The sequence below is a fragment of the Spodoptera frugiperda genome, chromosome 18 (genome assembly GCF_023101765.2).
Source record: "Spodoptera frugiperda isolate SF20-4 chromosome 18, AGI-APGP_CSIRO_Sfru_2.0, whole genome shotgun sequence".
Taxonomy (NCBI): Eukaryota; Metazoa; Arthropoda; class Insecta; order Lepidoptera; family Noctuidae; genus Spodoptera; species Spodoptera frugiperda.
This window is the reverse complement of record NC_064229.1, coordinates 1042781-1069689: the sequence shown is the minus strand read 5'-3', so window position 1 is coordinate 1069689 and position 26909 is coordinate 1042781. Positions and strand designations below refer to the sequence as shown.

General features: G+C 37.7%; 2 protein-coding genes and 2 pseudogenes across 2 annotated transcripts; 3 read left to right on the top strand and 1 right to left on the bottom strand.

Annotated features, from left to right (window-relative positions):
• The first annotated feature begins 945 nt into the window (after positions 1–945).
• On the top strand, positions 946–3745 carry LOC118271345 (uncharacterized; annotated as a pseudogene).
• Positions 3746–12315: 8570 nt separating this feature from the next.
• Positions 12316–15034, top strand: LOC126911679 (uncharacterized). Its single transcript, XM_050700160.1, has one exon. It carries the CDS (start codon positions 12327–12329, stop codon positions 12834–12836), a length of 510 nt encoding a protein of 169 aa, XP_050556117.1. The 5' UTR covers positions 12316–12326; the 3' UTR covers positions 12837–15034.
• A 3465-nt stretch (positions 15035–18499) lies between these two features.
• LOC118281071 (uncharacterized) lies at positions 18500–22619 on the top strand (annotated as a pseudogene).
• Positions 20467–26649, bottom strand: LOC118277323 (uncharacterized). Its single transcript, XM_035596073.2, has 2 exons — positions 22616–26649; positions 20467–21224 (listed from the first exon to the last, which is right to left on the bottom strand). Exons 1-2 carry the CDS (start codon positions 22797–22799, stop codon positions 20545–20547), a joined length of 864 nt encoding a protein of 287 aa, XP_035451966.1. The 5' UTR covers positions 22800–26649; the 3' UTR covers positions 20467–20544.
• Between the last annotated feature and the right edge of the window lie 260 nt (positions 26650–26909).

The following is a 26909-nucleotide window of genomic DNA, read 5'->3' as shown; positions in this document are numbered from 1 at the left end:
TTACTCATCCTTAAAGAGGGGGCTGAAGTGGTACAGAAAGCTAATGATGAGTATTCTCTTCGGTATGTGTATTAAAACTTGTTTGATAATCAACATTTAAATTGAAAAAAATATACAAATCGTTTTTAATTAAACTTTTTTCTACCTGCCACCTTAGAATTACGCCTGCACAACTTTTTTAGTGAAAGCTGACTATTCACTCGCTATCGACAAAATTGTACAGAAATGGTCCGTTGGTTTTATTTTATTTCATCCATAGTCACAGTCCTGTCCTGTCACATTCTAATATTTCGTTTAATGATTATAAACCATTAATGCTAAAGAAGAAAAAAAAACTTTAAGTACCCATAATGTGTATTTTGTTTATGCATCATAGTAAAGGTTGAAAATAAAGTATTTTTGCAAACTTTATTTAAATGTAAACGCATAAAGTATAATTACCAAAAACAAAGTAAGATACGTTACGTTATTAGAAAGTATGGTTGGCAACCCTAGTTGCGGCGGTTGTTCCTTTGGCCACGCCGCCGCGCCGATTGATGAAACGTTTGTTCGTTTTCCGACCTATCCCATAAAAAAATTGCGAATATTTATTTTTCAAAGATCTTTAATAAATTAGTAATAAGATTACATAAATAAATAGAGGTATTAACATCAGCGAAACAAAACTAATAGTAGTAGATACATTGGCCAGCAGACCAACCTACTCCAATATATCAAATGGATTTTCGACTTTATGTCAATACAATAAAGTTGAAAATGTAACAGAGAAAAGGATTAGTAGAAGCGCTGTGCGGTTGGTTTCTTTTGACGGCTTTTCGCGGAAGACAAGCGGCGCGCGCGGCAGCATCGTGAAAGAGGTATGAACCCTTTCGGTACGCCGCGTTTGTTTTGAGTAAAGCCGCCGCGCCGGCGCCGTGCGCTTTTGGCACGCGCCGATTCGGGATTGACAACGCAGACGCATGCAGTCGTTAACGTAAATAATTTATATAAATTGACAATTTTTAATTGTGACCTACTTTAGTGACTAAGCATACTTATACCTTCTACATATAATATTAAGTAATTGTTTGAGTGTTTATTTGAGTGAACTTCAAAGAATGGACAAGTGGTGATTTTACACAAAATCTAGATGGATAGCAGCCCCTTCAACCGAAGCGGGCTAACGCGCCGCTCTCCACCACCGACACCACAACCACTAGCCCAAACCCCCAGCCGAGAGCCAATAGAGAAAATGGAGACCATCTCAACGCCCGAATTACAAAACTGGATGGGGTCCATCGAACAAAGCCTAAACGAGGTCTGCTCTATTACTACCGAAGGCAAGCTTAACTCAGAACAAAAATTGAGAGTAAGTAACCTCTGTCGAAAAGTGGGACATAACGTAGCGCAACTAGCCGTGCAGTACCAGTCCTTAAAACAAAAGGCCGTACAAACACACTACTACCTCCAAGCCCTGAACGAAAAACAAGACCTGACAGAAAAACTAGCTACAGAAATCAAGACTGTAATAAAAGAGTCCTGTACGAAGCCAATTTCTGAAAGCACTTCCTTTGCTGATATGGTGAAGAAAGGGTCCAACAGCTTCGTTCGTCCAGTTCAACATAGTGCAGTGGCGATATACCCGAGCGATAACTCAAAGACGAGCGATGAAACGAGAAACCTGGTCCAAAAAATCGTGTGCCCTGAGGAAATGAAGTTGAAAGTCCGAGGAGTCCGTAAAGTCCGAAATGGCGGCGTGATTATCAGCACTGAGACCAAGGATGACCTCGAAAAATTGAAGCAAACTGTCCAGCATGCAAACTCAGGGCTCACCGTCGACGAACCACAGAAACGGAAGCCCGCATAATAATAATAGGAGTTCCCTCATCAATGGCAGAAAGTGAGGTCTACAGCTGCATCTTTGAACAAAACATGGTCGATAAAGTCCCATCTATGACTCGAGATACATTTTTGTCCTCAATAAAGCTGAGCCACAAATCTGGCAGGAGAGATTCAGACCACCATAACTTGATCTTAGAAGTATCAGCCGTCATACGAAAAGCCCTCATCACCCAAGATCGAGTTTTTATAAACTGGACGTCCTGCCCGGTGAGAGACTTCACTTTAGTAACTAGATGTTACAACTGTCAACAGTACGGTCACGCGGCTAAATCATGCAAAAACACTGCCCCGGTTTGCGGACACTGTAGTGAAGAGGGACATTCAATCAAGGAATGCACCAAGAAAAATGACTCCAAAATGTGCCACGTGCCTGCGCTTCAAAAAACCAGGTAACCATAAAACCGGAGATATTGATTGCCCGGCTAGGATAGCTGCTGAATTCAGGTACATAAACTCGATCGATTATGAAGGCGCCTAAGAGCGTCACATAATATTTCATTACTTAGGAACTAATTCTCAACTAGTTATTATTATAATATGGATATCAATTTAATTACGCAAATAGATAATAGTTTCTCACCTGTGACCAAAGCATGCGATGTTGAAGACTGCAAACAACATCTGTCTGACTTTCAAAACTCATTAACAGTACTAACCCAAAATATTCGTAGTATATATAAGAATATAGACAGCTTCAATATTTTCATGCATAGACTTAACCTGACATGTGATATAATAGTGCTAACAGAATGCTGGTTATCAAACAGCAATGGAAATCTCCCTCTTATTCCCGGATATCACTCCTACTGTAGAAAAAAAATTACAATCAAAACGACGGCGTCGTAGTCTATGCCAAGGACTCATTACAGATCACTGTCGAAGAACCAGACCTAGAAGAATGTAACTGCTTAGTTATAAAAATAGGCAATACTACAGCAATATTAGCTATCTATAGATCCCCTTCCTTTAGAAACCTGGATCCCTTCCTCTATTCCTTAAACCAGACTTGTGAAGCATTAACTCCTTTCAAAAACATTATACTAACCGGTGATCTAAATATAAACATAGGCTCTAATAACTGTGATGCAGGAACACAAAATTACCTTAACCTTTGCTCATATCTAGGGTTCCTACCTGCTCATACTCTGCCCACACATCAGAGTGGTTCTTGCTTAGATCATATGATGATAAAATCTAGTTTATATTACATAACACTTGTGACTAATTCAACGATCACCGATCATCATGCTGTCCTACTAACACTAGATTTAATGCCGCCTAAGCCAAATCGAACACAGACAAAGTCCAAATTAAACATAAACAAACTTGAAAATGATTTACGCAACATTGATTTTAGTCCAATATATAATACTGTGGACGCAAATGCATCTTTATCATACTTAATAAAAAATGTCCAGCAAGCAATATTACACAATACAACTATTATGACAAACAATAAAAAAATGCATAATATCAAACCTTGGATCACACCCGGCCTCATCCGTTGTATTAGACACAGGGACAAACTTCATCAAAGAACAAAGCGATCACCTGATAACTTGATACTCCAAATAACATATAAGAGATATCGTAATTTTTGCAACAACCTCTTAAAACGACTAAAAACTAACTATGATAAGGATGAATTGCAGAAAGCAGGTAACAATACCAAATCATTATGGAAACACATAAAAAACGTCACTTATTTATCAAAACAGCATGAATCAATCTCAAGTTTACTGTCTAATGATTCTTCACCGCTTTTGTCAGCTAACAATGTAAATAACTTTTTTGTAAACGTAGGAAAAACCCTTGCCGAACAGATCCCCCAGTCAACAGCCATACAATCACCAAGCATTCAACATGTGAGTGTAAAATCTTTTGTTATGCTTGACCCCGATACTTACGAAATCACGCGAATTATTTCAGGACTGAAAGATGATAGTGCAGTTGGCTGGGATAACATAAGCAATAAAGTACTAAAACGGTTCAAGCATATTCTGGTGCCTCCGTTGACGTATATATTTCGTCTATGCCTCTCAAATGGCGTATTTCCTGAATTTCTGAAAAAGGCAGTAGTAATTCCTATTTTCAAATCAGGAAACAAAGATCTAATAAGTAATTATAGACCGATATCAATACTTCCTTCGATATCCAAAGTACTAGAAAAAATCATTAACACTAGACTAGTCAACTACCTGGAAAAACACGGCCTACTATCGCCTATGCAATTCGGATTTAGATCGAAATTATCTACGGCAAATGCGGTACATACCCTGACCGACTACGTCACAGAAGAACTCGGCAAGGGGAACCAAAGCTTAGCAATCTTCATTGACCTAGCCAAAGCTTTTGATACTGTATCAATTCCCTTGCTTTTACACAAACTAGAGGCTGTAGGAATAAGAGGCACACAGCTAAAACTAATAGCAGATTACTTAAATAATCGCCATCAATGCGTTAGAATCGATACGACCATAAGTGATAACCTGAAAAATCATGCTTTTGGTGTGCCTCAAGGCAGCATCTTGGCCGCTACCCTATTCCTTATCTACATAAATGACCTATGTAATCTAGATATAGAAAACGGCAAAATAATTTCATACGCCGACGACACAGCGCTAATTTTTACTGCGAAAACTACTGATGAACTCTACAAGAGCGCACAAAAAGGTTTTAATGTTGTCACTAACTGGCTCAAAAGCAATCTACTAACCCTAAATGTTGATAAAACGAAATTTATACACTTTTCCATGCGCAAAAGTCAAAATAAAAATACTAACACCCATCTATACGCACATCAATGTAGTAATCCTTTAATCAACTCATGTCATTGTCCTAAAGTCCTTAAAACAAATAACATTAAATACCTGGGTATTATAATTGACGATACTCTTTCCTTTAAACAACACATCGAGAGCTTGGTGTCTAGAGTACGGAAATTAATGTTTGTATTTAAAAAACTACGCACAATCGCAGACCCTAAGCTAATAACGCAAATTTATCTGGCCCTCTGTCAGTCCATCCTTACATATTGTATTACTTCTTGGGGAGGAGCACCAAAAACTACAATGCTTCCCCTCGAACGAGCCCAGAGAGCAATTTTAAAAGTAGCCCACTTCCATCCTTTCCTCTTTCCCACAGATCAGTTATATAAATCCTGCAATGTTTTAACTGTAAGGCAATTATTTATCTTGCACGTAATACTAAAACAACACTCTCAGCTTTCCTACAATAATTCTAACATTACTAACAAAAGACGTAAAGATATAGTTTGCAGTTCAAACTCCACCTCTAAATATATGTATACGAATAGATTCTTTAGATTTTTAGGCCCATTTCTGTATAATAAACTAAATAGTGAACTAAGTATTTATAGCCTAAACTACTTTAAATGCAGAAAAAGTGTTTTTAATTATCTGCAAAGTCTGTCTTATGACCGCACGGATAACCTACTTACAGTGTGCAAATAAAACTGCAGATGCAAACAATAATAAATAATGTAGGTATTAGGTATAAGCAAAAATATGTATTTTAATGGATGTTAGTTCTTTAATTATTAGTATATTAGATTGTTAATTTATATTGTCAAATTATCATATAAGCTCTTTTTCCGCCTGAGACACAGGTTCAACCTAGTTCAGGCAATTATAATGTCAGCACATATGTTTAGATTTTAAGAAATAATTTTGTATTTTAGTGTGCACTTTGTTAAATGAATAAATGATTATGATTATGATTATGATTCATCAGTTCACTGCTAGCCTTCCGGGATAGTGTGTGTGCTTTTCGCAACCTTCGGTGGATTACGCGCGCGTTGTGTTCAACTGTTGTTATTAGTTTTTCGTTTAGTTCTTAGTTTTATTATTATTTAGTTTTTTTACTGTGAAATAGACACTGACATTAGTATTTTAGTTAATTGTGTAATTTAGGTAATTTTCGTTTATTTTACTTTTTAGTGTGTGTGTGTGTGTTGTGCCGAAATGCCGCGACATTATTACAGTGCTGCAGAGTACACGGACATGATTTTGATGTACGGTGAATGTCATCAGAATGCAGCGTTGACTCTGCGGACTTATCGAGAGAGATATGGAGCATCTCGTCACTGCCCGACTGATGTTCGTACAATTATTAGTGCTGTACAAAGACTTAGAGACAATCAGCCGCTGATGCCTAATACCCATGATGGAGTTGATGGACAGCAAACTTCATCGAACTTGGAACAAAAGGTTTTAACCCATTTTCGTAATAATCCAACCTGCAGTCTTAGGCAAGCAGAGCGTACGTTTCACGTGCACCATCGGACGTTACATCGAATCCTCAAAAAGGACAAGGTACGTCCGTACAAGTACTGTAAGGTGCAGGCGCTGCTGCCACGTGACAAGCCCGTGAGAGAAATGTATTGTCGCTGGGTGTTAGACCGGATTGCTCAAGACCAACATTTCGTGAGAAATATGTTTTGGACAGACGAAAGCACATTTACTCGAAACGGCATGTGGAACCGACAGACCATGCGACACTGGAGCCATACCAATCCCCACTTAATAAGGGAATCAGCGCATCAGTACCGGTTTTCCGTAAATGTTTGGGCCGGCATTCACGGAGAAAATATAGTGGGTCCGTTCTTCATTGACGGAAATCTGAATGCTTAGAAGTTCTTAGAACTCTGTGACGGTCCAATTTCTGAGTATTTAGATGGATTGTCTGTGGCAGCAAACTCAAGGGTATGGTTCCAGTTGGACGGAGCTCCTCCACACTCCGTACTCCTTGCAAGAGAACGGCTGAACATAATGTTTGGTGACCAATGGATTGGGCGCTTTGGTCGCCAAAGATGGCCGGCACGATCACCCGACCGAACACCCCTGGACATGTTTTTATGGGGATTCATTAAAAATGAAGTTTACGCGAGGTATCAGAAAACGTAGTATCAGAAAACGAAGCTGAGTTCCGAACACGGATTGTCGACGCTTTCGATAAATTAAAAACAATGGCCTTGGATCCTGACCGAAATTTATTGCGCAGGGTTCAACACAATATCGTACGGCGATATAACTTATGTGTCCAAAACCGTGGTGGACACATTGAACATTTAAAAATTTAACTGGGCCATTGCTTAATTGTGAAAATCAAGAACCTGTTTCGGAATCTGTTAACGCAGGTTCTCCAGCTAGTGGTAATTTGATCCCCCGAAATAGATTCCCTACGACGACAGACGACAGCGAGTCTGGTTCATCTAGAGCAAGCGAGTTCAGGCAAAGGCAAAAACAGGCAAAAAAACCAGAACTGACGTTTTTTCAACTAAAAATGATTGAAGTGGAAAAACAAAAAATACAAGCTTTTAATGAGAAAAACAAAGAACAAGGCGATGAAGACATGTTGTTCTTAAAATCATTGGCGCCATATTTCAAGTATTTAACGCCAGTACAAAAACTAAGACTGAAAAGTAAAATTCAAACTTTTATTGCTGATGAAATTAGTCTCACTACCTCTTCAACATCATCTACACCAATATCGCAATCTATATTACCCTCTTCGGTAAACGCGTCACATCATTCAATGTCGTCGGTGCGGAACTACCACGAAAATGATCCCCTAGGTCTACATGAGTATGATACTGAGCTATCCGTAAATGATTACTAACTTTGCAGTTTGTTTGTTTTTTTTACTTTGAACTTAAATAAACCTTCATTTTAATTTATACCTACCGTAATTTGTTTTCCTTTCCTACAATAAATTAAATTAGTCAGCGAAATTCAAATCTAAAAGACTTGAAACCTCAAATATAATTTATACAAAGTGCGTGGTTCCCAAATGTTCTGCAGAAATTGGCTGACTGATTTAATTAAAAAAAATACTTTAACACCCTGTAAATTTGAACAAGTACCTAGTAAATTACTATAGAAATTACACTCACCTAATCGTCAGCACCAATCTTTCCTCCACACTTATAGGTCTTCTGTAGTTGGTAACATGATTGCAATCGTCTCTGATCATATTGCATAGGTAGTTAAATGCTTCTGGTGACATAGACATATAATCATAAAATGCAGACTCATCTTCTCGTAAGTCAAAATATTGATTGTGAAATTCACCACGAATTGGTCTCATTTTTAACAAAGCACTTTGCGTCACACGTTGTTTTTTTTTCCTTTTCATCTAAATCCGCACAAAACGTCATCCAAATATTCAGCAAAAAATTTGCGTGTCTGACGTCCATGGTTGTTGGTATCGACCGTGCCACTGCCCGGTCACACTCGCTCCCGTCGTCAAATCGCGCGAGCAAGATTCGCGTAATCGCTTATTCGCGTTCTATTAGAACACCCAGTTTTTGACGTCGCGCGGACACGCGATGGTCGCATCGCTCGCATCGCGCATTCGCGTTCTATTAGGACAACGCCTAAAAGTTAAATACGAGGGCCTCAAACGTTTGGTCAGAAAATAGTCGGCTGCAATACGCTCGGAGCTCTACCGTACTGGAGGTGGCCGCAACATGGCGCCTCCACTAGATAACGTAGAGGAGCAAATCAAGTCCTTGATATCATAAAGCACAGACGGTATGCAAAGCATTTTTGACTCCAAGTCATGTCATATGTCATAATTCAAGAAAATCAAGGTAAGTTACACGGTAATTAAATGCATATATAGTGACTGGATAAGAGATAAAGAAAAAGCGTTTAATAATACTTTAAAATCACACTACTATAATAAAAAGCTCTATGACAGAAGAAGAAAAAATACAGAATTTTAAGTTGGAGATATGGTATATGTAGAAAATGGGAATAAACTAAATCGGAAAAAACCTAGATGAACTGAGAATTGGACCATATAAAATAGTAGAAAAAAAATCAAATACCATTTATGGTTTTTCATATTTTTCTTTTGTTAACTTGACATCAAAACTCAGAACCTAATTAGATTATTTTATTGGCCGCGATAGCAAGTCTATCCCAATCATGTCATAATATGAGTACTTATACCTAAGACATGGTCAAATGTTATTTTTAAATAAACATTACATGTACATGAGTCAAACAGCAGCTATAATATTATATAGAAAAGATTACATCTTATTAATTGTATTCCTTATTGTAATTTTGTGGATCTCAGTTGTCTAAATAAATAAACTTTATTAAATGTATTATTTCTGTTACAGACAAAGCTTTGCTAGACACTCCTGTAAGGAAAAGTGTAATACAACAGTCGGTAAAAACCAAATGTTACGTCAGTAGTAGGAAGAATTTAAGAACCAAGAAGTATCCTGCACTGTATCTTACTAGGTGCAGAGTAAAGGTACTTTAATAAGTGGTCATGTGTTATTATTTTTGTTTTCATTTCAATACTGTTTTTGTTACAGGTACAAACGAAACAATTATTCGATGAGCTAACTAAGACAAAATTAGAGCTTGTTCAGCTCCAGAAACAGTTTTTTGAAGCGAACATTTTAGAAAATAAGAAGGTATGGGGGTTTGAAGAAAATAAACGCAAGAAGGAGGCAGAATTTAAAGAAAAAGAGCGCAAATGGAAGGATGAAGAGTACAAAATTAAATTAAAAAATAATTTTCAATAAATGTGATTTTTTATTTATAACGTATTATTATTTGCGACTATCGACGAATACTATTGCTTCAATCTCATGGTAAAGGTAATGATTAGTACTACTCGAGGGTCGTGAAATTGACACATGCAGTTACAGGTGACTTTAACCGACGGTTAGTCTACTCGGCACTTTACTTGAGGGTGGTTAAAGAGGCCCTTAATGTTGTTGGTTGTTGATCCTTATAAATTCAGTTAAAGCATTATTCGTCTAGTTAGTTATTTATATTGACGAATTCAAACGAATGAGCGATTTATTTTGCGATAAGATCAATAGGCTACACAGAGATCGGACTGAGGTGCGGGTGACAGGGGGACCATGTGTGCAGGCGTCACGCTCGCTCACGTCGCTGCGACGCGTTCAATCCAGTTTTTTTTATGCTCTTCTAAAGAGGTTATTTACAATGGACGTTGAGTTGTTTATATCCGAAATACAAGCTCGTCCTGCAATATGGGTGGCTAAACTTGGAGCTCACAAAATAAAGCAGTTATTAAACGTTTATGGGCAGAAATAAAGGAGAAATTCCAAGAATGTACAGGTACCTAACTATTTTATTGTTATTTATACAAGGCATTACTGCAGATCAAATAAATTATAAAATGCATTCTCATCATTTATTTATTGTGGGTTGCTCATAATGATCGCCTGGATGAGGCGCCAAAACCGATTAAATCAGCGACGGCAGTTGGAAACAATTGAAGAAATGCCTAAATTGTTGCTCATTCAACATTTCAGACTTAAAAAAGAGCTTTTAGGAAATTATGCAAGGATCTAGAAGCCCATGCACGATTAAAAGGTTCTTCTAAGATTCCCCTGGAAATAAAGGTAAGAAATGTAACATTAGTTTTTTAGCAACTGAGTCATAGTCGCGCATGTCGACGCTCTGCGAGCGACTCCCGTGTCCCGCGACAGTCGCCGGACAGGCTTTGAGTAGTGAGAACGTGTGTCGCTTTGTGTTCTAAAAATGGCAGTAGTGTGGTCCAGTGAGCAAATATTGACCCTTATCGAGTTGTATCAAAATTCGCAAATATTGTGGGACACTTCACATAGTGATTATAAAAACAAAATAAAAAAAAAATGATGCATGGGAATCTATCGCGACTACATTAAATAAACCTAGAAAAGACGTCGAGGGAAAAATACACAACATAAGGTCTCAGTTTCTCAGGGAGAGAAAAATAATAGCGAGCTCAAAATCAAGGAATCATCAATCATCTCAGGAAGTGCAAGTGGGGATGTTCACAAAAGTAACTGGTTTGCGTATGATTCGCTGCTTTTCCTAGTAAAAGGGGCGACAAGTTCGGGCAGTATGGAAATGAAATGAAATGATATTTATTTTGCAAATAGGTTATAAAATAACACTTTTACACGTCAATCTCTTAAATAACGTCAAAAGTGAATAAAGAAGCTGACCAAGAATACAGAATAAAAAATGTAGATTCAGAATGGGAATTGGCCAGTAACTGTTTTTTAAAAATTACCAAGTCACTGGAAGAACCAGATCCATATGCAGAGAATATTGATGCTTTTACTGTAGACTGGTCAACATTTAAGTTATTTTATGCTTTTCCTCCATTTTCTTTAATTTCAAAATGTGTACAAAAAATATTTGTGATAAGGCAACAGGTATAATAGTTTTTCCTCTATGGACCTCCCAACCCTGGTATCCATTCATAGCTGAACTAGCAATTTCAGAAGTGTTACAATTCAAGCCATCAAAAGAATTGTTAATATCACCTTTCAGAACACTACACCCACTGTACAACAGTCTTTCCCTGGGAGCCTGCATCTTATCAGGGAAGCGTTCCAGAGAAAATTAACTCCTGATGAAACAATAGAAATTATGGTACCTTCCTTATCACAAAACACCATAAAACAATATAACACAGCGCTTAAAAAACGGTGGTATTTTTGTAATGGGGTAAACATTTATGAATTGTCTATACCTAAAATTTTAAAATTTCTCACAGAAATGTTGTCACAGGGCGCCTCATACGCTACCCTCAATACTTGTCGTTCAGCGCTTTCTCTTATTATAGATAATAGTGTAGGAACTGATTTACAAATAAAGAGATTTTTTAAGGGAGTTTTTAAAATAAAACCATCTCGCCCTAAGTATAACGACATATGGGATCCATCTGTCATTTTGAATCATATTCAGAATTGGTCACCAAACCTTATCTTAGAAAAATTAACAAAGAAATTAGTTATTTTATTGGCTCTCACAACGGCTCAGCGGATTCAAACGTTGTCCGTTATCCGATTGAGCAACATAGAGTTCACGGACACTGGTGTCAAAATAACGATTACCGACTTCTTAAAAACAACGACTCCGTGTAAGGACCAAGTCGTTATAAAGCTTCCTTCTTTGGATATGAATCCAGAAATTTGCCCCGTTTCGACACTCCAACATTATATAGACCTTACTAGTTCTCTCAGAGACGTAGACTCGGACAAACTACTTATTTCTTATAAAAAACCACATAACTGCGCCAGTAATCAAACAATAAGTCGCTGGATCAGGCAAGTAATGGCCGAATGTGGGATTGACGTAAAAAAGTTTACTCCTCACTCCACACGTCATGCGTCCACGTCTCTAGCGCGTAGAGAAGGCGTAACTTTGGATTGTATATGGCTGCGGGTTGGTCGACAGGTTCAAGCGTTTTTGCAAATCATTATAATAGACCTTTATGTACCGATGAGGATAATTATAATTTTTCAAGAGCCATATGTAACGTTAAGGTTTAATGTTTAATTATAATTAGTGAAACATTTAATTGATAATAATTTAATTATTGAATTGATGTGGTAAATCAGATTAAACTGATTATTTTTGAACCTTCCGAATTCAATGAAAAAAACGCCTTCTGGAAGTGCTGCACCAAAATACAAAAAGTACATTTATTATGACGAATTAAGCTTCCTAGCTCCAACAGTTGAGAATGAAGTTGATGAATCACTCAATGAAACCATACCCTCCCCTTCCCTTCCCTTAGCAAATATAGATAACACATTGGATAGTAGGGTATCTTCAGAACACTCTCAAGATTCTGATATATTCACGCAGCAAGTTTTTTCAAACACTCAGCAGGGTGAGCAGAATGACCGTGGTGTTGATTCACCATCATCACAAATACCTTGGCTGGAAAAGAGAAAAAGAAGGGCCCCGAAAACAAATCCAGAAAGTTCTCCTTTTGAAAAAGAATTATTAACTTTATTAAGTAATCAAACACCAGATGTTGCCGCAGACGACCTGGCTTTTTTTGCTTCTTTAGGTCCAATTTTAAAAAGTTTTGATGTAGGACAAAAGCTGGAGTTTAGATCGAGAGTGCTGCGCGAAGCCACGAATATTCGAAATTAGAACAGACCAAATAGCTCAAATAGCTCTTAATCTAATGACGCAAGATCTACATTCGACACGTATGCATCATCATACAATTATCAGACTCCAGGTTACTCAGGGTACGAAACCAATGATGCAAATCCAGGTAACTCTGGTTATCAAACAGCTAGACGTACTGATGAATAATTATATTATGTTTAATTACTAATAATATGTAATTTGTTTTTTTTGTCTTTCCTATAATATGAAACATTATAATAATAAATATGTTGTTTTGTCACCTACAATTTACCATGAATAAATATAATGATAAAATGAGTAAATATATTTTTTTCTTACCTTAAAGTCACCATTAGTCGTTCAATCGGTAATAGGCACGATTCGTAAGCTGCAATGGACCAGTTTATCTTTGCCAGTATTTCGTCAAAGTTCTAGTTGACATTCGAAAGTAATTAAAGAATTTACTTTCGTCAGCCCTCAAAGTGCCATATAACAAGACAAATTCTCCTGCAACGGCTCTCTGCTCAATCAATGGATGAACATGGAGTCTTCGTCGTCGCCGGTTTTTATTTTTTTGGGATAGATAGTACAAAGCAGCAATAATTAACACACTCCGCATTTTGGTCGTCGTCTGTACAGTATGGCGGTCAGTACGATACTAAAACGAGCCACGCTGAGCCTCAGTGCTGACAAACTACGCGCTGAGCTATGAGCGCTGACGGTGAGCGTGAGACTAAAATCAGCCTTATATCCGAAATACAAGCTCGTCCTGCAATATGGGTGGTTAAACTTGTAGCTCACAAAAATAAAGTAATTATTAAACGTTTATGGGCAGAAATTCCAAGAATGTACAGGTACCTAACTATTTTATTGTTATTTATACAAGGCATTACTGCAGATCAAATAAATTATAAAATGCATTCTCTTCATTTATTTATTGTGGGCTGCGCATAATCCCTGTTAATAGTTATCTGTGCGCATAATGATCGCTTGGCTGAGGCGCCAAAACCGATAAAATCAGCGACGGCTGTTGGAAACAATTGAAGAAATGCCTAAATTGTTGTTCATTCAACATTTCAGACTTAATAAAAGAGATTTTAGGAAATAATAAAGGTAAGAAATTTAACATTACTTTTTTAGCAACTGAGTCATACCAGAAAATTATGGGTGTACTCTGTAAACAACATGTCGCTGCATCAGGGAAGTTGTCAACGCCCTTAATCACAATTGGATGGTCAGCAGGTGGGTAGTGTTACCATAAACGCCACACGAGAGGTCCTTAATCAAAGAGAAGTATGTAAATATATTTTTAAATAGCTAATTAAAAATATCATTAGGTTCCTACATACCTAATTAATTAGGGGAAGATAGGGCAATCGTGGTCAGCGGGTAACAGTAGTCATGGGCTTCATCAATAAGGTACCGTGTGAAGAACCCGATTATTGTCGAGGAAATACAAAAAAGTACTACCTTTTTTCGTCGTATTTTTAATACAAAATATAACCTTTCATTTGGCACTCCAAGAACGGACGTATGTGTCACTTGATTAAGATTTTCTGAAGAAATGAAAGTTAAAAAAGATGACAATGCACGCCTCAGCTTAATGACTGCGAAAAACATTTGAACTTACTTAAAGTTCCTGACCAGGTGGCATATTATCTGAGAAATGTTGACTTATACAATTTCACAATAGTAGTTGGCTCTTCAAAAAGTAAATTACTTCCTGAGAATGTTTTCGCATACTGCTGGACTGAGGAGAGTAACCCAAAGCTGCGAATGAAATTGCTTCAGCCGTATATCACAGGCATCACAAAAGTACGTCTTAGGGCGGATGGATGTGTGAGTTTTAGAAAATCGCCCGATTGCTCCCGCAGCGTCAGGTAGTGGGCGACCAGCTGAAGTACAGACGGAGGAGCGTATTTTAGAGGTCATCCGTCGAAATCCATGCCTAGGCACACGCAGCGCTGCTAAGTTGCTACGACGGCGTAATGGATCAGTCGTCTCTCACTGGCTGGCGCATAAAGTGTTACGGCGTGATAGAATGCGCCCGTACATGGTACATAAAGTACATGCGTTGGTTCCCGGTGACCGTGAGCGTCGTCTTAATTATTGCCGCTGGCTAGTGGACCATCAGCAACGGAGTAGGTTCATTGAGCATGTCATCTGGACGGACGAGGCGACATTCACAAGGAACGGTCTGTGGAACAGAAGGAACGCTCACGTCACTCAAGACTAACCTTTACGCCTGCCAACAAACTGGGCATCAAACCCGATGGTCCGTCAACGTTTGGTCAGTAATATTTTATAAAAGTGAATAATATTGAGAATGGACATCGGTTTCGACTTTTTGACACGTTTTAATGAAGCCGCGATTTTGACTGTCAAGTCTACTTATGGCGTAGAGTTCCATACAGACATTAATATTTTATAAAAGTGAATAATATAGAGAATGGACATCGGTTTCGACTTTTTGACACATTATACTGATGAAGTTGAAATTTTCGCTGCTGAGGCACTAGCGACATTGTGGCAAATTCGAGATAGAGGACACCGGTTTCGACTTTTTGACACGTTATAATGAAACCGCGATTTTGGCTGTCGAATCTACTCATGGCGTACAGAGCTCCATACAGACAGTAATATTTTATAAAAGTGAATAATATAGAGAAAGGACATCGGTTTCGACTTTTTGACACATTATACCATTATAATGGCCGAGAATTTTTGACACATTATACCATTATAACAGCCAAGATTTTTGCTGCTGAGGCACTAGCGACATTGTGGCAAATTCGAGACGGAGGACATCGGTTTCGGCTTTTTGACACGTTATAATGAAGCGGCAATTTTGGCTGTCGAGGCTATTCATGGCGTACAGAGCTCCACACAGGCAGTAGTATTTTATAAATGTGAATAATATAGAGAATAGACATCGGTTTCGACTTTTTGACATGTTATAATGAAGCTGAGATTTTCGCTGTCGAGTCGACTCACGGCAGGCACACAGGCAGTAATATTTTATACAAGTGAATTGTTCGGAAACTTCTCCGAACCGAACATAAAAACTTCTCGAACATAAATACTTTTTGTTTGCTGGCTGGCGACGGCATCAGAATTTGAAAAAGTGACGGCATCAGAGGGAGGATCGGGACTCGCACTTTCGCTCGAGCAGCTGTAAGCATCACATGTACGCGTCGCGCGCATCAAAATTATTCTTTTGTTTTTTTCTCATATTTTTTCTCATACCGTTTTGTAATCCGTTGTACATAAATAAACCAGTACCTATTATATTATTATACAGCCCAAGTATTATCTCCCTAACATGAATAATACAGATAATGGACTACCGAAAGTTTTTACGGATTTACAGTTCCAAAACCATTTCGCTTGCTCACAGTAAGGCCGGGTTCCCACTACGCCGGACCGGCAGATCTGCCGCGCCGGCAAATCTGCCGGAAGGGCTAGTGGCTGTACAATTTATATGAAGCTGTTCACATTATCCCGGGTCCAGCATTTTTGCCGAGCGTTTTGTCACTGCGAATTGCCGGTAAAACGACCGGGCCCGGAGTAATGTGAACGAGTTTGTGCCGGTATCTGTCCCCCGCTCGTGCTCCCCTCGCCCCGCCCGTGTCCACTCACGTCGACACGGGCGGTTGGTGGTGGTTGTTACGTGTCCGTATACAATCTAGACACGTAAGATCCAGAATATATTATTCATATTTTGTAATTGACCGGCAAAAGAACGGACGGGAAGCAATTGCTCATTATTATTGCACTTGCCTATGTGGAAGACGCACAATCGGTTGCTGTGCACACGTTATGTGTGTAGTGTGGTTTTTGGCATGGGCTAGACATCAAGACGAGGACATATCGTGATTTCTGTCGAAGTCTGTTACTACCTGGTGACGTTGCTTGCATCAGTATCGTGACTCGAGAAAACCGTGAGTACTCCTCTTTTCACTGACCACCAAAATGTCCACTGACATTAATATTTTATAAAAGTGAATAATATTGAGAATGGACATTGGTTTCGACTTTTTGACACATTATAATGAAGCCAATTTTCGCTGCTGAGGCACTAGCGACACTGTGGCAAATTCGAGATGGAGGACATCGGTTTTGGCTGTCGAATCTACTCATGGCGTACAGAGCTCCATACAGACAGTAATATTTTATAAAAGTGAATAATATAGAGAAAGGACATCGGTTTCGACTTTTTGACACATTATACCATTATAATGGCCGAGAATTTTTGACACATTATACCATTATAACAGCCGAGATTTTTGCTGCTGAGGCACTAGCGACATGGCAAATTCGAGACGGAGGACATCGGTTTCGGCTTTTTGACACGTTATAATGAAGCGGCAATTTTGGCTGTCGAGGCTATTCATGGCGTACAGAGCTCCACACAGGCAGTAGTATTTTATAAATGTGAATAATATAGAGAATAGACATCGGTTTCGACTTTTTGACATGTTATAATGAAGCTGAGATTTTCGCTGTCGAGTCGACTCACGGCAGGCACACAGGCAGTAATATTTTATACAAGTGAATTGTTCGGAAACTTCTCCGAACCGAACATAAAAACTTCTCGAACATAAATACTTTTTGTTTGCTGGCTGGCGACGGCATCAGAATTTGAAAAAGTGACGGCATCAGAGGGAGGATCGCGACTCGCACTTTCGCCCGAGCAGCTGTAAGCATCACATGTACGCGTCGCGCATCAAAATTATTCTTTTGTTTTTTTTTCTCATACCGTTTTGTAATCCGTTGTACATAAATAAACCAGTACCTATTATATTATTATACAGCCCAAGTATTCTCTCCCTAACATGAATAATACAGATAATGGACTACCGAAAGTTTTTACGGATTTACAGTTTCAAAACCATTTCGTTTGCTCACAGTAAGGCCGGGTTCCCACTACGCCGGACCGGCAGATCTGCCGCGCCGGCAAATCTGCCGGAAGGGCTAGTGGCTGTACAATTTATATGAAGCTGTTCACATTATCCCGGGTCCAACATTTTTGCCGAGCGTTTTGTCACTGCGAATTGCCGGTAAAACGACCGGGCCCGGAGTAATGTGAACGAGTTTGTGCCGGTATCTGTCCCCCGCTCGTGCTCCCCTCGCCCCGCCCGTGTCCACTCACGTCGACACGGGCGGTTGGTGGTGGTTGTTACGTGTCCGTATACAATCTAGACACGTAAGATCCAGAATATATTATTCATATATTGTAATTGACCGGCAAAAGAACGGACGGGAAGCAATTGCTCATTATTATTGCACTTGCCTATGTGGAAGACTCGCAATCGGTTGCTGTGCACACGTTATGTGTGTAGTGTGGTTTTTGGCATGGGCTAGACATCAAGACGAGGACATATCGTGATTTCTGTCGAAGTCTGTTACTACCTGGTGACGTTGCTTGCATCAGTATCGTGACTCGAGAAAACCGTGAGTACTCCTCTTTTCACTGACCACCAAAATGTCCACTGAATCTGCCAAATCTCGTGATAAATCTCCCATGTTACTTAGTGTAGAAAGTGCTGATTTAGTTCGCGAATTGGTTAGGAAACGTGGAATAGTAAAGGGCAGGCTTACTAAATTCAATAATTATTTAGTCTTTATTAAAAGATGATGACATTTCAAGTAAAAAACGCATTGATTTAAAGTTGAGCTCGTGCTGAGTCTATCCTGAATCCTGAAGTTAGTTACGGTAGCTTTTGCAGTGAACGCCTTGGGAAATACCATGCCTCCGTTTTTTATTTTCCCCCGTGTTCGTTACCACGGCCACTTTGTGAGGGACGAACCAGTTTGATCTGTTGGAGCTGCAAACCCTTCCGGCTGGATGCAAGATCTAGCCTTCTTAGAATTTCTTAAACATTTTAAGAAATTTAGTAATGCTTCACTAACTCACAAAGTGTTACTCGTGCTTGATAATCATTCATCGCACATTCATATTAATACCTTAGATTATTGTAAAGAAAACGGGATCACTTTACTTTCATTTCCCCCACATTGCTCTCACAAGCTTCAGCCTCTCGACCGCACAATGGAAAATGGTACTAACAAGCGCATATCAAAAATGCTTTTTGCGAATAACATTATTTGGCTAATATGGCTATTTTATTAGGTTCTCTAATAGTCAAATTATAATATTCATTAAGATTTTTTCACTTAATACGCGATTTTTTTTTCATAGATAGAAATACATAGAAGACAGAAGTGCCAAACTCAAGTCTTTGCGTATACATGTTTCAATACCATATTGTGAAAAAAATACTTGGTACAGATATGCAGTATTATACATTTTTAAAAAGGTTATTTTATGCTTTTTGCGATAGAGCTTAATGATTTTAAAAGTAGTGATGATTTTAAAAGTAAAGAAAAATATTTCAGTAATTACTTAAAAAGTGACAGACCTTATTTTTCACTTTTTTTTTTCGTTTAAGGTTTTCAGTGTTACCCACGTTTGCCCAAGCGCTACTTTTTGTGTTGACTAGTGGTCTAACTATTCATAAATAGAATGTAAAAAAATCAGCTGCGGATATTTGCGGTTTTAGAAGATATGAGAAAAAAACTGATAAAAGTCAGAACCCGAAAATTGGTATCTTTTGCGGTTTACCACTGACACCATTCACATGAACAATATGGAACTTTTTGGATATTTTCTTCATTATTTCATGATAACAAAGGGACCTTATCAAATTTGCACTCAGTTTGCGTGGGAAATTACAAGGTAATAATGATGTAGGTACCAATTCGATATTGTAAAATGAGTATATAAAGAGAAGCAAAAACTATTCGAACCATCTACATCAGTGTAAATACAAGTGAAGCAAATCTCATCTGCGCCTATTATTTCTGCAGATTGTGAAGTGTTAAAATGTCTTCCTTCAGCTGTACCAAACGAGACTTCATAATCCCCTATATCGAGGGCGTCACGACCCGATGGTCGTCTCCAAATCATTATCCAAAGTTTTAGTGGAAAAGCTCAATGTTTCTGAAAACAACTTGTGTTTTATAATTATAAAACACAGATTATAATTAGTGACATACAAAGGCACATTCTTCCTATTTTCAACAAGCGCTGGGCCCTGGCATCTCGGAAAAAAGAAACATTTTTAAAGAAGAATTGTACTTGGTTGGACTCACACCCCTTTCACACGGCAGTCCAGTTTTGCAGGATCGGCTTTTTACGGTATCCTGCTAAACTGGACGCTGTGTTCACATGGCAGTTCAGTTTTGCAGGATTCAGTAAAAAGCTGGTTCCGCAAAACTAGACTGCCGTATGAACACGGTTGCATCCTGTTTTTTTACCATTCCTACGCCGGTTATCAGGTGAAATGGACGTAAATACTTTCCTAATTTTCTATTGGTATTATCGGCGTCGGCAGCGAAATAGAAGATTCTGGGTTCATCCTATTCTGACACAACGCTCGAATTTGGGTATTTTTCGGAATCTTATGAGCGATTTGAGAAGAGATGAGTCAAAATTTTTCAATTATTTTAGAATGAGTATGACCACATTTGACGATCTTTTAAAAAGGGTGAATGAAGATTTAAAAACACATGATACAAATATGAGAAAAAGCATCACACCTGAAGAAAAGTTAGCAATATGTTTAAGGTAAGAATGAAATACATATTTAAAGTTTAATATTTATTACCAAACACAATAAGTTATGTATGTATGATATTTTCACAAGATGATCGTTAATATTAATTAAATATTAGTGAAATCCGGAAAATCAGAGCTCTGCGATTCAACTGATTGTGCAGATGGCGATGACTGAACGCTGTAATGCGGTGTGAAATAACCTGCTGATTGATAAGAGTTGTTAAAAGTAGATGGTTGTTGAGAGGACCATTGGTTAAAATTGCGGCTTTTTATATTTTGCAACAAACTTATAACACCTGCTTGAAATTGTAATATTTGATCATCGTTGAGTGAAGCTAGTGTAGGAAGTAAACTTTTAAAAAATGACAAGTTACGATCTTCATTCTGCGTATTCGGCTGACTTTTCATCTGGTGATCAATGAAACTCGCCATTTTTTGATCCATTACAGAAAGTCTCTGCCTTGGTAGTACACTTCTCTTAAGTCGTTTAGCACCACCTGCAGGATTTCCTTGTCCTGGACTTCCGATAATAGGTTCATTTTCACTTTCTTCATTTTGGATAGGATTTTCCGTATCACCCTCTTCAATATCTGCAGCTTTGTTACCGCCACTGTCTTGTGTTTCAGCCGGATCCATATTTTTTTTTAAAAACAACAACTGGTCGTGATAACAGTATTTTTTGGTATTAACTGCAGCAGATCCAGATTTATTTATTTTCTTTTTCGCATTTAAACTCCTCTTCCAGCTGTCTCTTATCTGATTCCATTTTTTAACGACCATTTTAGCTGAAAAAGAAAACATAAATTATAAATAAGGGCGGAGAAAGAACCTTCAACAGCTCCAGTATTAGGTATTCTGCTATTTTTTCAAATTTCAATAATACATTTATATTTTATTGTGATATATTAAAATATCTCATAATTATTAACATTTTAATATATAATAATAAATTATAAATATATGCAAATAACTAACGATATTGGTTGAAAATTTGTATTTTGTATTTAAAAATAAATAAAGTTCTCTCGCTCGACCAATAGCATTATCTATTCGAAGCGAGTTCGATCCCAAAAAATAACAGAATACCTCTGCTGGAAATTTAGTTGTACGTAATGTTAAAAAATATTACAGGGTTATTACAAAAAAGTTTAACTGACGTTTTTAACACAATGTTTAAAAAACGTACATAGTGATTTTTTTAAATATGTGTTTAACTTTATTATAATAACACTATATATGTTTTTAATTTGCAGGTACTTGGCATCTGGGTGTTCGTACATGGATTTGCATTACGCATATCGAGTGGGAGTCTCAACAATCAACTCAATAATAGTAGAAGTAACAAACGTCATATGGAATAATTTGCATCAGGAGTTTATGAAATTGCCCGACACAAAATATGAGTGGGAACAAATTGCTGACGCATTTTATAATAAAGCTAACTTTCCTCACTGCATTGGTGCAGTTGATGGGAAGCACATAAGAATGAAGAAACCAAGTCACAGCGGTTCTATGTACATGAATTACAAGAATTTTTTTCCATTGTATTGCTAGCGGTAGTGGATTCGAATTATAGATTCACCTATATCAGCGTAGGCTCTTATGGCAAAGAATGCGACTCCTCTATATTCAAAGAATCTACTTTCTGGAAAAGATTAAATGATGGCAGTTTAGATTTACCAGAAGCTCGTCCTCTCTTTACAGGTTTGGAATCACGTGTTCCATTTGTGATAGTGGGTGATGAAGCATTTGGTTTGCATTATAATCTGTTGAGACCCTATGGAGGAACTCATTTAGATAAAAATAAAAGGATATTTAACTATCGATTAACAAGAGCCAGACGTTATGTGGAGTGCGCGTTTGGAATATTGGCAAATAAATGGCGAATATTTCATCGTCCATTGGACGTAAGCACCAGTACAGCTATCTCGATAGTTAAAACTTGCGCCGTGCTTCATAACTATATCATGCATAATGAAAGTTCATATGCGAACATTGACAGCAACGATTCAACGATATCTTTGGAAAACGTACGTAATGAGCCAAATACACGAGGTGGACGCTGTGCTAACACAATACGAACAGAGTTCACAAATTATTTTGTTTCTGAAGTGGGAGCTGTACCTTGGCAAGACGAAGCAATACAAGGATAAACGAAATAAATATAAAAACTTACCATAGCTTTGTCTTTCTTTTTCCTCAAGTTCTTGAAAGTCTTCTCTCAAAACAATGCAAACTTCGCGCCATGCTGCAGTTCGCAAGTTGTTATCTTTATAATTTTCCAGCGTTTTATCCCATAATATAGGCCTAATTTCAATTAGTGTAATAAGAAGTTCGGGATCAATATTTGTTTGCGACATTTTTCGACGAAACACAGCAATCTCGGCGCCGCGCAAAAGAGCAATGCGCGAGCGCTACACATGTGCGGGTGACGCGGCGGGCGCGGGGCGGGGGCTGCCACCACTCCACTATCCCGCTAAAAACAGTGTCCAGCAAAAAACCGCATGCAGGAAGCCGTGTGAAGATTACTATTGAAATATATGTGTGATTAAACGGGATCCCGCTTTTTACTGGACTACGGATCCAGTTTCTAGTGACAAAACCGAATGGCACAATTCGACCGGATCGGTTTTTTGCAGGATCCCGCATGCGGGATGCTCGTGTGAACGCTAGCATATAAACACATTCGCCATCAAACGGGATCCTGTAGAAAACGGGATCCTGTAAAAAACTGGACTGTCGTGTGAAAGGGCTGTCAGGGTATTCGTTAAATTTACCGGATTCTGAACAATATTCTACGCCATCAACATTTGGCCAACGAGGAAGAACATGCGTGGCTTATGGGGACTCCTCAGAATCTACCAAGAAGAGGAAAAACACTCTTCTACTCCAAGAATATGGAGTGCACAGAAGCTCATCTTGTCGAAGAATTAAGAACCGCTGACACTCAAAAGAAATTATATATCTCAAGTAAGTGGAACGACTCAGACCAGATGAAGATTCTTTCCAAAACGGAAGCATTGAGTGCTTTTATAGATTTAGATCTAACAAAAGCACAATATATGTACCTGAAAAACTTAACCAACGAACGAAAGTGTTGTATATTCCCGCCTTACTACAAAATACAAGAAATTAAAAGATCCTGTTATCCACCATCTTCTACAATCGAAATCACGAATACTTATGCTAACAAAATCAAAAATCATAAATTGTTTCGAATTCAATGTGAATAATGACCATTTGAAAAAATTTAATAAAAACATTTCAAGATAAATAAAGATGAAACGAAAAATCAAGAAGATTTACAAATTGAAAATGAGATAGGTACTGTGTAGCTAGTGCTAATGTTTTGGACTTTTGACTTATAATTTGATTAAAACTTTTGTAATGATTTTTCTTTTGTTTTGGATTGCCTCCCTATGATGTATTCTATTTATTACTATCATTATATCATAAAAAATGATAAAAAGATAAAAATGTAGATTTGCTGTTTTTCAATTTGATATTTACAGTTTTCTACAGTTTTTTCCAAGCATATCTGCAGTTTTACTCTATGCTGGGGTTGGCAACACTGCCCGTAGTATTATGTTAATTTTTATCGGCCATTACATTCTTTGCTCTCACGCAACCAACATCTTTTTATTCATGTCTTCAAAACCTCAAACCTCATCATCCATCAGCTTGCTTACGAAAAGCCACTCACCGCTGCTGCTACAATAATAAACTCACATTCGCATTCAGGTATATACCTGAATGTGTATGTGAGTTTATTTGTTTCGTGTTCACTCCTTAACTTCTCAACCAATCTTAACGAAATCTCTACTTTTTAAGATATGGATGACTGATAGTATTGAACAGGATTATTGAAGTTTGTTAATGGCAGATTTTACTGCACTACTTGTTTGATAATTTATAAATTATATGAGTCGGTAAAACGTTTCTTTCTTCTGCAGCTTTGCCTAGTACCGATGCCAATCGCCTTAGTGTGCATGAACTACCGACTCCTGAAATCAGTTGCGAGAAGAGTATCGAACTGCTTTTTTCTGGCATGGAGTGCTTTAGCTATATAAACACCAGGTCTCATGAGGATGTTGAAGAAAAAAAGTATAGAGCCTCCACCCTATTCTCCGTTAACAACTAGACCACTTAGCAATCACAATGTATTAACTCCCACTATCGGCGAGCAGATTGTACCTAATGAAGCAATTGAGATCGGATATGACTCTTCCTACAATTTATATGTTATACGAAGATGAAGCAAAATAGGCTCGACAGAAGGTGCTCTCTTTTTCAAAAGTTAAAAGCGTGTTCCTTACGAAGTTTAATCTTCGCACAAAACCTTTAAAAAAGGATACATGTAACAAATGCGACTACTTTTCTAGCAAAAAGTTACAAGGCTCTGAAGAAGAAAAGGCCCTGGTTGATGATGCTCACAGAGAACACTTACAAAGAGCAAAAACACTTCAACAGCAACTGAAAAATGATATGCAATTAGCTAAAGAAGATCGATTCACCGAAACAATAACATTTGACCTGCAAAAAACCCTACCCCTTCCGCGTATACCAACTAATATTGTATTCTATAAAAGGCAGCTATGGGTGTACAATTTAGGAATCCACTCAGGAAGCGATGACCAGGCCCATTGCAATGTTTGGGTGGAAGGTGAAGCGGGAAGGGGATCTCAAGAAGTAGGCTCCTGTCTGTATAAGCATCTAATGGATAGGCTTGGCGATAGCGGCGTGAAAAACTTAATACTTTGGAGTGACTCTTGCGGAGGTCAAAACCGAAATATTAAACTAACGTTGATGCTAAAAGCTTTATTAAACGATCACCCAACACTAGAAACAATTAGGCTACGCTTTTAAGAATCCGGTCACAGTTTCCTGCCTAACGATACCGATTTTGGCCGAATCGAATATGCTTTAAAACTACAGCAAAGATTATATACGCCAGATGACTATATGTGAATAATGCAGGTATGCAAAAAGAACAAACCAATGCAAGTTCACAGAATGAAAACAGAAGATTTTTTGAGAAAGAAAGCTACTGATGGCTCTAAAGTGTCTTGGCTTAGTAGAAAAGAGATAATGCTCAACAAAGGGTTTTCGATTTTTATGCGATCAAACCTGGATGATGATCATATAGAAGTAAATTTAAAGAAAAGTTTACGAGGAAATACAGGTCTATTAACTAAACAACTAATGGATCCGCTATGGCCTAATGGGAAACCTATTCCCGAAGCGAAAATGAATGACCTAAATAATAAAAGTTTATAATAAAAGTTTGCTGCATCTTATACCAGACGATGCTCAAGACTATTATAAAAAATTAACCGGAAATTCAAGAATTCAAGATGATATAGATGGGTTTTCTGGTACAGTTGATTTTAAAGTAGAAGTTGAAAATGCTGATTAAGTAATTTTATGTAAACAAGATGATGAACAATAGTGGTTTGCTTGGTTTATTTGTGTAGTTATTAACGATTTTGGTGTGTAAAAGTAGTATATGTGGTTTGTATGTTCAAGTTGCAATAAAAAAATATGAATAAGACTCTTACAGTTATTTTTCTTAAATAAAATTACAACAAAGAACCAACCCACAAAACAATAGTTTTGCAATAAGGGACCATCAGGTTTTTGATCATAAATAAATACTAAACAGTCATAAAATTGAATTACGTAGTGTTCCTATATTCTCGCCAATACAGTCCTTTAACGTTGTTAAGTTATTTATCTCATACAACTTACCTATTACTTTATACACACCTTTAAAACAAAAACCTAATTATCTCGAAAGTGACTTGTTGTGGGGTTGGTTCTAGTTTGCATAACTATGTCCAATTATACAATAGAAGAGTATCGACACCCGGAATTAATTGAAAACAAGACACTGGTAAGAGGCCGCATGCACTCACGGCATGTGCGACTGAGACAATATTATACGTACATTTTAATTGATACTAAACAAGGTGGACGAGAAGGAATATATAGCTATTATTGTTCCTGGCCGTCGCACAGTGGGGTGTTGTGCACATATTGCGAGTATGATCTTTCGTGGGCCAGACATGAAGATGTCAATCTTGCGCCAGCTTCCTTTTTGGACAATATTATTATCATTGATTACGATGAATAATAAAAAGCCTATTATTATATACCTCGTCTTTCTATTTAGCCTTTTAGAAGTATTTACTTTATTTTTTTACTTGAATTATAGATGTTATAAAAATATACGAACATTCAGTAAAGTACGATATTACAATAAATAAACAATTGGTGATGATGATTATTAATCATTGAGTAGGGGACAAAATGTATCATGAAATTGTCAAATACTGTATATTAGTTAAATAATATAAGTTCAGTACTGTGATTTAACATTTTTAAAAACAAATAATAAATAACGGAGGGAAGGGAGGCCTTTGCCCAGCAGTGGGGACAGTATGGACTAGATATAATATAATAATAAAGCA

What these genes read in the sequence shown, in the direction of transcription:
- LOC126911679 (XM_050700160.1), top strand. Translation starts at nt 12,327, where the DNA reads ATGAAAAAAACGCCTTCTGGAAGTGCTGCACCAAAATACAAAAAGTAC.
- LOC118277323 (XM_035596073.2), bottom strand. Translation starts at nt 22,799, where the DNA reads ATGTCGCAAACAAATATTGATCCCGAACTTCTTATTACACTAATTGAA. An exon ending in AAAAGAAAGACAAAGCTATG is followed by an intron (nt 21,225 to 22,615) that starts GTAAGTTTTTAT and finishes TTTCTTTTTCAG; the next exon opens with CTAAAATGGTCGTTAAAAAA.